General features: G+C 40.2%; 1 protein-coding gene across 50 annotated transcripts in view; it reads left to right on the forward strand.

The window, feature by feature from the left end:
* The window catches only part of Rims2 (regulating synaptic membrane exocytosis 2), a 465628-nt gene that overhangs the window by 431463 nt on the left and 21528 nt on the right, over positions 1 to 12637 (forward strand). Inside the window, exon 1 of one of the 50 annotated variants that reach the window (XM_034516398.2) lies at positions 9666 to 10066. The exons of the other annotated variants lie outside the window; for them this stretch is intronic. Coding sequence (XP_034372289.1) covers positions 9925 to 10066 — 142 coding nt within the window. The 5' untranslated portion in view covers positions 9666 to 9924. Of the gene's footprint in view, positions 1 to 9665; positions 10067 to 12637 lie in introns of those variants that run through there. 50 annotated transcript variants of the gene reach the window in all.

Raw genomic sequence — 12637 nt, forward strand, 5'->3', positions numbered from 1 at the left:
CAACAGCATGTCTGCCTGGACCCTGCCATGCTTCCCACCATGATGATAATAGACTGAACCTCTGAAACTGTAAGCCAGACCCAATTAAATGTAGTCCCTTATAAAAGTTGCCTTGGTCATGGTATCTCTTTGCAGCTAGGAAACCCTAACTAAGACAGCTACCAAAAATAATGCCACACTCTTTGTTTTGTAAACAGAAGAAAAAGGCATGAGGTTGGCATGGTAGGGATATGGGGGGATCTGGGTATATGGGGGGATCCCATATCCATATGGGATATGGGGGATGGGTGGTAGAGGGGAAGCCATAATTTGGATATGTTGTATGAAAAAATATTTTCAATAAAAAGTTCTCACCAATAAATAAATAAATAAATAAGACAGCAATATTTCCTAATATTTTAAGTAACTCATTAAGAAGAAAGTAGGTTTGGAAAGTAGGCTGTGGGAAGGCAGTGGCCATGCTTAAGTTTTCCATGGTTTTCTTATGGATACAGACTTCTGCATATATCAGAGGCACGGCTAGGACTCATTTGGGAGATTGTAGTAAGAGTGTTTAGACACCATATTAACATTGCCTCTTAATGTGTTCTCTGATTAAAACTGTAATTCATCACTGAACTTGTCTAAGAACAGGTAGCCAATGAAAATACTTGCCTGCATAGAGTACTGGCCACTCTCTTCACCTCATTGGTACCTTGGAATCTCACTGATCTGTGTATTTTAAGAGTGCTCAAGAAAAATTAAGGTGGATTCTTTTATACTGAAAAGGGGTATTTATGCAAGTGATTTATGCCTTTTCCCAGATCCTGTTTTCCTGAATGCCACTGTAATACTTTTGAGAATGTCATGAATCTATACAGAATTCAGACTGCTTCTCCTTGCTGATGGGTCTTTGGGTCCATTCAATTTTCTGTGACAACCTGGCATCCTCATAGGGCCTTCTCTCCGAGGTGCACAAGGCAAACTGCAGCTGCTTTTCCTACTCCAAGTTCATTCACTGAACCTGACCTTTCTGGGGCAGTATGACATGTGATAGTCTGAAGGAAGATTTCCTGATATCTTAAGGAAGTTGTAGGATAGTCCTTCCAGTGATATTAGGGAAAGTTCCATCTCTGGCATAGAAAAATCTCTGTACCCAGAAGACATTAACCTAGAGGTTACTCCTGTTAAAATAAGACTTTGGTGATGGGCTTACAGCCTACAGGATCTTTCCTAAAGGTCTGATATTGTGATCCATAATATAAGAAGAGGGATTTTAAACAGCACAGAATTATAAACGCCTTGCAAGAATCTAGTTGTGTTTTATTAGCTGGGTGAGATTATGCACCTTTTATGTTTCAGTCACTGGGTAGGAATAAAGTACCCAGTAGTGAGTAAACAGAGACTGCCTTTGTTCCAGTCATGGTTATGGTTGACAGGGTTTGGAGAGGAACAAACAAACAAAAAAACCCTACTTTTATCATTACACTTTGGGAACAATACTATGAAGAACAGTTACATAATACTACAGAGACTGCACACTCCCTACTGTAAATGATATTTCAAAGAAAACTGAATCTCAAGGAAGGAGAAATCAAGAGAAGAGATAATGAAGTAGAAATGAGTCCGTCCTAAAGAGCAACCCCAAGTGGCTTCTTTCTGCTGGCCAATGGCAAGCATGGCTGTGGTGACATGCCTGCACTATATTGTAAATGCACAGAAGACTTTCAAATGTTTTAAGTGGCTGCTGGAGTGACCAAACGCAACTTTTCTTATTCAGAAATATTCTCGGCTCCCCCACAAAGAAAGTCTTTAGGCAAGAGTAGAAAAGCTCTGGAATAGGATTAAGAGAAATGGGCCATGGTTAATCAGATGGTTCATAATGACTGAATGGGAAGGTATTCAGTAAGGAACAAGTTACGAATGGGAGTCCTGGGTTTGTTTGTTTGTTTGTTTGTTTGTTTTTTAATCTTAGCAATATTGGCTATTCATGTCATTTATGAAGTCTGTAAAGATAAGAAAAAACACAGATTTCTTTGGGAAAGAAATCAAAAGAGTGTTAAGTGGACTGCTCCAGAAACTCAGATTGGAGGCCAAGCCAGTAAGCACAGTTCCATGGAAATGTTTGGGTTTTCAACCTGAAACTGGAAAGAGGTCATCCTGAAGTGAGGGTGGGGAGGGTGAGCGAGGGGGATCCGCACCGATTGCTAGGATGCACTGTACACACTGAAAGTGTAACTGTGATAGAAGAGGTGCAACCCACTGGAGAGGGGGAGAAGATAAGAGACTGCAGGCCACTGGAAGGATGTGATCTGTGGACCCACAGCAAGGGAATGTCTTTGGAATCTAGTGCTCAGCTCTATAAAATGCTGCTTCGTAGACTCCTGAGACCAGGACCTGAAACTCTTTCCGAGGTGACATCAAGGTGGTCATTTTGGGTCTCATAAAGAACAGTTTTATTTTTAACTTCTTACATTTCCATTGGGTTTTTTTTTCTTTTCTGAGTCATTTTGTACCTGTATAATTTGTGCTTTTTGTGAAAACCAAAGTAATTTACTTACAGATTTTTTCTTTAGTTCCCTTTTCCACTTGAATATTATGCTTTTTCAAATTGTGTATTATAATGTAAGAGTCCTCCATCTGTAGAATTAGGTTCTTGATCTTAGAAATGTAGCAATTATCATCACCAAAGCAAGAGTACTTCCCCTCCACCCCCCCCCACACACACACACTTTCTTTAAATACCTCTGGGCTATACAAACCATGCTCCAGATACATAATGGTCCTTTTATTTAATTTACATGCGTTTATATTATCTGTTTTCTTAGACTTGTTAGACTTAGCAGTTTGTCTTAGTTAGGGTTTCATTGCTGTGAAGAGACAAAAACAACTTTTACAAAGGAGAACATTTATTTGGGACTAGCTTAGTGTTTCAGAGGCTCCATCCATTATCTTCCTGTCAGGAAGCACAGCAGGCAGCAAAGAGGCAGGCATGGTGCTCTAGGACTGAGAGTTCTACCTCTCCATCTGAAGGTGGCCAGGAGCATCCATAACACCACAGATTACCTCTGTCTGTGACTGTTTTCCCTGGAACAGTCCTTGTTTCCTCAGACTTAAAGATACCCACAGTATTGTGAAGGCATCAATAAAGCAGATTATTTGGAGACACTTTAACTTAAATTCAAAAACAACATTTTTAATCTATTTATTCTTTCCTATCATGGAGTTTCACATTATCAAACTATTTGGGTTGCTCATGCCCTTTACACACAGTGCCCTCAGTGGCGTCAGCTGTTAGAAGTCACCTAGCTTGGATCCTGAGCTAGTCAGTTGGCACACCATTTTTTTTTTCCTGTTTATGAAATACACTGAATAGAATAGAACCACCTTCAGGCAGGAATTCACTTATACCCAGCCTAGGTGATATTTGATCTGGATGTAATGTTTTTCATTGGCTTTGTTTTGCCAATATGCAATTTAAAATCTGTAATTTTTAAAATATTTTGAAGATCTCTCATTTATCACTACTGCCTTTGGTTTGTAACAGCCATCATGTTACAAATTTTCAATCTCCATATATGGTGAACATGATTAAGTTATCTACAAGTAAAATTAAATATCTATGAAAGAATTGATTTTTTTTATGTCAGTCAGGGTGGGTAGTATCAAGTTGTATAAACAACTTTAAGCAATTTATATCTGAGCAGTATTTGAGGTACCTAAACAGAGTAGTCATCCAAACTCTTTATTGCCAGGGATGAATACATGAAACTTAGCCAATAAAGAAAAATAAAAAAAAAGCAAAAACGGGGCTTTATTGGGATTGAGGAAATCCTGTGTTCTGTGGATATTTACTTTATTATACTCACACCACAGTGTAAGGAGTAAATGAATATTGAATAGTGCCTGGGAACAAGTTTCGGCAAACACATCTGAGACATACTGTGTGATTTTATTTCCTTGGTGCAACTCAGAAGATATTGAGATCCTGTTGTCTGCTTGTACAGAATGATTAGACCCACAAAACCTTGAGTCACTGTTATCTCATGAGAAGTTGCTAGACGGTACTCCTCCAGAGTCTCTAGGGGAGTCATAGCAGGAAAAGAAATTCTCTTCTTGATAATGTACGTGTGACATTCCTGTGTAGACGTTGTATGAATTTACTACAGTGTCATTATGATACTGTGTGTGTGTGCCTCATGTGTGTGTGTGTGTGTGTGTGTGTGTGTGTGTATTTTCTGATAGTAGATAAGACCCTCATTTAAGACTGGATCTGCCCTGTCTCAAAGGGAACACTGAAGAATCCGAATAAGCAGGCAGTGCTGCTGCCCCACACAGTCTACTTAGCATTAGATAATACCCTCTTCCCAATCACATTTGGACATAGCTGTCCCCGCTTCACTAATACCTCTGTTATTAAGTTTCATAGAAGCCATAGAGGCAGTTTAGAGGATTCTAGGTAGCTGAACATGTTGCTAAAGGGTGGTGGGCTAAGCGAGTACATGGAAGCTATAAGTTCCTTCTATACTGTTTCCTGTGTTTCTCTGCCAACAGCCTTTGTAATAAACCAGTATACCTGAGTTCTGTGAGCTGCAGAGGGTTTGTTGGAACTCTGATCTGTAGCCAGTCAGAAGCACAGGTAAGGCAATCTACCATCTAAAGTATAGGGGTTTGCAACATTTGTAGGCACTCAGGCCTCACCTGGGGGATCTAGGACTCCATATGGTGTCAGAGAAGGACACCACTGGGGTCCAGTGCTGCAGAACTGATTGTTGTCTTATTGCTAGGAAGACATTTGCACACATTTTGCAATTATGGATGTAATTTGTTTTTGAACAGAATAGGAGGAACAGTTTACATCTAAGCTCATTTCTCTGTCTTCAAAAATCACAAAGCCTAAGCTGTGCTTGGAATATGCAACCGAGTACTGGATTTAACTGCTGTGTCTGCTGTTTATGATACTGTGACTCAAGCTTTATAGACTTGCTTTTGCTGGCTTCAATTCTTAATAATCTGTGCCTCAGTTTCCTCATCTATATACTGGGTTGTTCATAGTATTCTCTCATAGTGCTGTGTACTAGTGTAGTGATTTTATGTGTTTGCATGCAGAGTTTGGGGGATAAGGATTTCTCGTTAAGTGATGTATAAATGTGTGGGAACTGCAGGAGGGCAGTGATTTCTGTTGATTTCTGTTTGTCAATTGCTGTATCCTCAGTGATGGCGGCATGTCTGGCATGTGGTACGCACTCAACAAATATTTACTGGGTGAATATTCTGTCGGTCTTGTTGTCTGTGAAGTAAAAACACTGAGAGTAACTACCGAATAGTGTTCTCTTAAATTAGGTATATATATATATATATATATATATATATATATATATATATATATATATGACATAAATTTAGCTGTCACCATCATAGTTATTACCATGCTCAAAGGGACAAATATTTGTTCCTCCTCTGAACTGCCAGGCTACCATCTCTTCATGACATAGGACTTTGATGTGTAAGGACTTCTCCCCACTCATGCCATAGGTCAAATCTTGTCGCCATGTTTTCGCTTAGTAATTTTTCTTACCTCCATGGGCAGGTTCTCATAGGAGATAAAATCAGGTATCATTATGAGTCTCGCTGCATAAATAAGGAAACTGTTGGCTTCTTATCTCTCTTGGTTTTTTTTCCTCTTATCATATTTGAATACAAGTTTACCTCTTTAACTTTCATAAGTTTTGGATTGGCCAGCTGCTAATATGTAACATCTGTTCTTCACTCTCAAAATCTGCCAAGTAAAAACTAAAAATGCCTTTGAAACGTGAAATTTCCAAGGTTTACACCTACTTTCTACCATAGTATGTCACTAAGAATGAGAAAAAAGATTGCTTATTTCAGACTTTACATTTAGGTCATATAGATATATAAGATTTGGTATGTTTTATAAGGAAAGCAAATATACATTTAACATAACTATGTAGATAAAATCAGCAGTCTGACTTTAAGGTTGGATTGTCAGCATTTATTTTGATAAAGAAATTTACAGTATAATTATAGTTATAGTTGTCAGCTTTGTTTTCTGTGTCTTTCTATCCCCTTAGTTTTACATGACATGTGAATCATCTGTGACATGGCATACAGGGACTAATCTAGAGTCAGTCTGTGTGGGTTACAGACCTGCCTACACTGCCATAGTAAGGAGGTATGCCACATTGTTGAGTTTCTTTCAGCATATCTGCTAAGAAGATAAGCTGTCAGGATTGATGTAATAATTGTAATAATCGATGTAATAATTGTAATAATTGATGTATTAGAGTGATGTTTTTATAAATTATCTGTAAAATATTGATTTGTATTCATCAAATAGCATACTATACTAGTATATGCAAAATATATCTGTTTATATTTCCTTCAGAAAGATGATTTTCATGTTTTCTGGTAGAATTTTTCAGGATTTTATTTTTAGAAGGCAATTAATTACATTTGTGACTCATAATCTTTAATGTTTAGATGAACAAGAGAATTAAAAATAAAGTGGGATCCTGGGTTATAATAGTCTAGATATACACTTCTTCCTGTATAGTGAAATACAGTGGCTCAACATATAAGAAGTAAATCCCAACCATATACAACATGTAGCTACACGTGGTAGACTGCATATGCATGGACTATGTATACTGCTCAAGTCTTGGATTTGGACAGTTTCCAGTTTTTGCTAGTAGTTTTTATATAGTTTTAAGTTAATTGAGGTGACAGTAAATATGTCTGAAAAGAATAGGGAATGATGCTTTGACTTGTTAAAAATGTATAAACAACCCACAAATGTTGGCACACTGCTATTTCCAGCACTCAGGAGACTGGGCAGCAAGATTGTAAGTTTGAGGCCAGTCTGGGCTACATAGTGAGTCCCATCTCAAAAACAAAAATGCAAATAGAGTTAAATACGTATCTTTATGTGAAACTAGAAATATTTTGAAAACAATTGAACTTAGGACTAATAAAGTAGAATTGAGGTTTCCTTAGTAATCACAGATTATTCTCTAAATTGCCAGGTGAAAGTAGAATCATCTGGTCATCATTGTGGTCCATGTCTGTGTGTGTCATTTCTCTTTGCCTTAAGTCCCTCTCCCACCACGTAGAGTAACTTTTCTGCACCTTCCTGAGTCTCCTGTTCCCAGAGCTCTCTGTGTCAGAATCCTGCCATTCATCTGCCATCCCTTCCTATCTCAGGGAGAAAGGATCAGAAAGCCTTGTGGGAAGGCCTGGCTTTGGATTGTCCAGAGAGAAGCAATGCTCAGATAGAGATGGGTGTATCCAGACTCTAACAAACTAACCAAGCAGTGCAGCTACTCCCCTGCAGCTCCTCCCCAGGGGTCTCTCCCAGGAACTGAGATGTGCCTTTCTGACAGTTTCCATCCACCAGGATGTCCCAGGTGCCTTGAACAAAAGTTTCTCATCCGGTTTATTGATTTGGGAATTCTCTGCTCAGCCCTCTGCCTGCTCACACTCCTCCTGCCAGGAAACTTGCAAGTGCCCTGTCAGGGGTTCTTTGCCAGCAGGAAACCTTCACTTAAGAGACTCTAAATCATAGACTTCCCACTTTGTTCAAGTATATTTGGATTCATATAGCTAAGATTTTATTAGCCAGTCTCCATCCAGGCAAATATCCTGATAAAGATATCAGGTGAGTTCTTTTTAGCCCCCATCCCTTCTGAGCCAGCGCAAGCACCTGCTTTACTCTTTAAACCTAAATTTCCTCATATATAAGGTAGATATTCATCTATGTTCTCCAAAGTGTTTCAAAGGAAAAAAAAAAAAAAAAAAAAAAAAACACCTTATTTTGCATTGTAACTCAATACACAGAGAGAGAGAGAGACTTATGAAACAGAACTGTAGGTGATGCATACAATATTCAAGCTGAACTCTGATGGGTTTTTTTGTTTTTTTCATTTTCATTCTTTAAAATGCTGACCAGGAGCAGAGATGACTTGGTAGTTAAGGCATGTGCCTTTCTGACTACCTGAGTTTGATTCCCAGCACTCATATCAGGTGGCTCGCAGCCACCTGTAACTCCAGCTCCAGGGGGAATCTCACATCTCTGGCTCCTGCCTCTGAGAGCACCAACACTCACATGCACGTGTGCGCGCACACACACCAACACACCATAAAAAATTTAAAACAAGTAAATTGTTGATCAAATGCTAAACAGTTGTTTTCAGAACTTATGGTGGACAGTTCAAAAAACATCAGATGACTTTAAATCCTTTCTGTTTCTGTAAGTCTGTGATATTTTTCTTTATTCCTATAATGAAATTCTTATTTAATAGTAAAAAGCTTCCATTCTGTCAAAAAAAAAAAGGTGAGTTATTTGTAGATTTCTATGGTTTTGAATGTGGGAATCGATTACTAAAGAGCAACTGCACTGAGCTGTCTCTGAAGACAGGACGTGATCTGAACAGCAGTACCGTTTGTTACAGTGGTAGGGTGTTGTAGGGAAAGTTTTGGAAGATGTGAGAGAATGTGTTTCTCATTCTTTCTGAACTGTCAGCAGTAGCGGAGTACTTAACACACCCTGTGTGATCCATCCCTCTCACTTGCTCAGGGCCTGGCTTCTCAGCTATCCCATGGTCCACAGCAGACCTCGCCTTCAGGGCCTTCTTTCTACTTGCAAACCTCTTCTCACACGTCAGCTGGGCAGTGAGACCTCTGATCCTTTCTAAGTTGTCTCTCTGCATTATTTTTTCTTTTAACAGTCTGTCATCTAGTGTTTTATTGCTACCCCCTAACTTCTCCCCTCTGGCAAGGGGAGAGAAACACACACACACACACACACACACACACACACACACACACACACACACATAGTGGGGACTCAGATTACTGTTGTATTGTAAGCATCTACAGATACCTGGTATTCATTAGGATCTTAGTTAAAGGACTGAACTTGAATATTTGAATCTCTTCAAATAAAAAGACATATGTATGTGTGTTAGGACACTCCCCTGACTCCTAGTAAAATGATATCAAATTTGCTTTGTGCTCAGAGACAGATTTCTAACTTGCAGAATTGTGCTAACTTTGCTTATCGGCTGTTGGTTCTAATATGTCTGTGTTGCTTCCAAATTTATGTTAGGATGTAACCTTTTACCGTAATGTTACACTTGATTGGGTTATTAGCAACAAGGGGCAGGTGATTGCTTTACGTAGAGAAAGAAGGAATTCATTTCCTGGCATGAATGCTAACTTTATGGACCTCATTGTGTATTTTTCCTTGCTGGTGTTTCAGATGTTTAAAGAGATCTTTTGTTGACTGTATACCATTATTTTAAAACAAAGTTCAAAAGAAAGGGTTAATGTAAGTTTTCATTAGACCTGGCCAAAACCTGGTTATGACTTGTCTCTTACCTACATCTGAGGAGTGTTAACAGCTGATTAAGAGAAACTAGTAAGGGAAAAGTTTTCCCGGGAATTTTGCTCATATATTACCACTCTGAGGTCAGAGGCATAACTCATTCTATCTAATTAGTCACATTCTCAGGCACTAGCCATGCTACTGGAGACAGCAGCAGCTGCAGAGACCCCAGGCCAGAACCTGAAGTGGGCCCTGGCACCAGTGCTACGGTGCCGCCCACTCCAGCCTCTGATTGGCGGCGAGCTCAGCATCAGCAGCATCTCCCGGCGAGGGAGGGCGCCCGGGCTAGCGGCTCCAGCCTCCAGGATCTGCTCCCCTGGGTGACACTTCGGACTTCCACCGTGAACAGCTGCTTCTCTTGACAGCTTTCCTCCTGATCCTTCCCCAGCAAAGCCGAGGTCCCAGCCACCGGCCGGGGAGGCAGGGACGGGAACCCTAGGGTTCCGCGGAGCCATCCCGGCTCCAACCGCAGCGGTCTCCGCTAACCAGCCGCCAAAACGCCTCGTATCTTGTACCGCGGGAAAAGCGGGACTTCCACCAAGATGGGCCGGCAGGGCCTGGGGGGCACGGGTGCTGCAGGGCGCTCCATGCAGCGCTCCCAGAGCCGGAGCAGCCTCTCTGCCTCCTTTGAGGCTCTAGCTGGCTATTTTCCTTGTATGAACTCCTTGGAAGAAGATGAAGGAGGTGAGGACCCCTGTTCATTCATGCCACGCTTCTTGAACGGTGTGTCTGTTGTGGATCACTTGGGTTCGATGGTGGGAGAGTTGGCCTCAAGTGAGAACTCCAGATAGCCTCTGCTGCCCGAACTGTGCCTGGGAGAGCCCTAGAGCACCTGGCCGAGACGCGCTGTTTGTGGGTTCACAGAGCTCCACGGGCTCTCCTGGGAAATAGTTGTCCTAGTGAGTTTGAAATATGGAGCACTTAAAGGGTGAATGAGTGTGTAGACTGGATGAGTCCGGCCGAGCCTCCTTATGTGCCCCATCCCGTTTGCTTTTGTTTACTTCCAAAATCTGCAGTCTCGGTGTCAGCATGTAGTCTGGAGGACAAACGTGCTGGAAAACTAAGGAGGACCCCAGAAGGAAAACTTGTGACGGCCAAGACCTGGATGCGGAGGTAGGGGGGTGTACTCTGGACAGGTGGAAGGTGGACACTGAAGGCGCATTTGCACTTTAGGCAGAAGTTTGTTCACCAGCTATGAAGTGTGATTCTTATCGTCTGTGCTGTTCAAAGATGCCTGTGTACCTACTGGCTCTGTTAAACTTTTCACTGAGAGATTTGCAGGCCTTCATAAAGTTTTGAATAACAGATCCTGTTTTTCCTTGATGAAGAACTCTCATAAGATTTTACAACCAATACTGAAAATTTGTCAGTTAATGAAAATAATGTAACAATAGTGTTCTTGGCACCCTGTCCATCCTTAGGCCTCTACCCAGAGGAGTTTAGTTATCTTATACACACTATCATGTACAATTAAGATTTGCTTTTCTTTTGTTTGGTGACTTGGCCCTAGGCCTAGTTTAGAAGGAATTGATTACCTGCTTTAAGAACAGGTGGAAATAAAAATTTTCCATATTTGCTCTGGAGAGGGAGTGACAAAGTGGCCACAGGACAACTATCCAGGTTTCTTCTGGCTCATTGTTGCAATATTCATTTCCTATAAATAAAGACTCATATAAATACAGATATAACAATAGAATAACTCACTATTTAGGCATGACTTTTGATTTTCATATTCTTGTTTTTCTGTTTTGTATTTACTTTTAACCACTTTCCTACAATAATTTATTTAAAATTCTAGGAAATGCCTAAAAGTCAAACAGTTAAAAGCGGCCAAAATGAATAACTGAACAGCCATAATTGTAGCTAGCCAGGCACTGCTGGGCCTACAGTGTAGCCTCGAGGGCCCATAACTTTTGTTAGCCGTGTTTCACAAATGAGGATACTGAGGCAAAAAGAAATTCAAAGGCTTACTCAGCCCATTGTCATCGGAGTCAGCACTTAAAGTCTGGAGTCACAAGTACTGCTGTGTACTGAGAATGCTTTACTCACACATTCACTAACCTAGTAAGTATGGAAGCTGTAATTCAAAGTTAGGTGTGCCTGAAAATACATATATTTAAATAAAATATAGACTGTGGCAGATTTTATTTCTAAGCATGTTTAATGCCAAGTCCTCAACCTTGAGTTTACTTCATATAAGCTATCATCATTTTTATATTATTACTAGGATTTAGGGCTTTACAAAATACCATCCTAAAAGCATTTTGAGATAGTAAGTAAAGCTTAAACAAAATGTGAAGATTTTTTCAAAATTGAAAGTACACTCACTTACCTGTATCTCATACAGGCAAATCTGAGAAGGACATTTCCACATATACACATGAGAAACTGGAACAGATTTCTGTGCTTCTTGAATTGCCAATACAAAATGTTCCACAGGAAGGTAGCGTTTTAAAATGCACCCTATATGTCTCTACTTGAAACAAGAAAGCTCTCCACAAATTGAGTTCTTCGCTGGCCTAGAGTCAACTTACCAAGAGAAATGGGACTAAGCCTCCCTGGTTGGTTTCTCTGCACTCCCTTCACCCTTCAGCATCCCCCACAGGTCTGTGAGGCTCAACCCTGGTCCAGCAGAGCTTCTGTGCAATGTCTTTTCTTTTAAGATGCCCATGCAGAACACATGAAGTCCATGTAGGTAACATACTTGGAAGCAGTAGTATAGCCGTAACTGTGAAACCTGTTCTACCTCACAGAAAGGGAAATCCTTATTTAATGGAAGTGGTGGTCGGCTAATCACTGTGATTGACTAAATTATCAAATGGATGTCAAAGTTAGCATTTTCCTTCTCTTCCTATTTAGAACTTAGAGAAGGGTACCCTAAGAGAGTGTACGAATGCTGATTTGGTATCAGTAACATGAATTTCTAACCATCTCATAAAACAGAATCCTGTACATGTTTGGAAACTCTTTGTCCAGACTCCTCCCCTAGTAAAGAGTAAAGATCTAAACCCATAATGTGGGTCAGAGTTTCTACTGCTGACTAATGTGTTTTAAATACCATTTCATAACACTTATATTGTATCTCCTTGTAGAAGTCTATGGCCTTCAAAATCAAGCACAATAATAATAATTGCCACTAATTGTGCAGCTTCTATGTATTCCTTTTATTTCATGGAAATTCTTCAAGAGAATTATTTTTGTTGTTTTACTCTGGTGAAAATATAGAAGTTAAGCACATGGCTTACGGTAACAAAT

Source organism: Arvicanthis niloticus, chromosome 13 (assembly GCF_011762505.2).
Source record: "Arvicanthis niloticus isolate mArvNil1 chromosome 13, mArvNil1.pat.X, whole genome shotgun sequence".
Lineage (NCBI taxonomy): Eukaryota > Metazoa > Chordata > Mammalia > Rodentia > Muridae > Arvicanthis > Arvicanthis niloticus.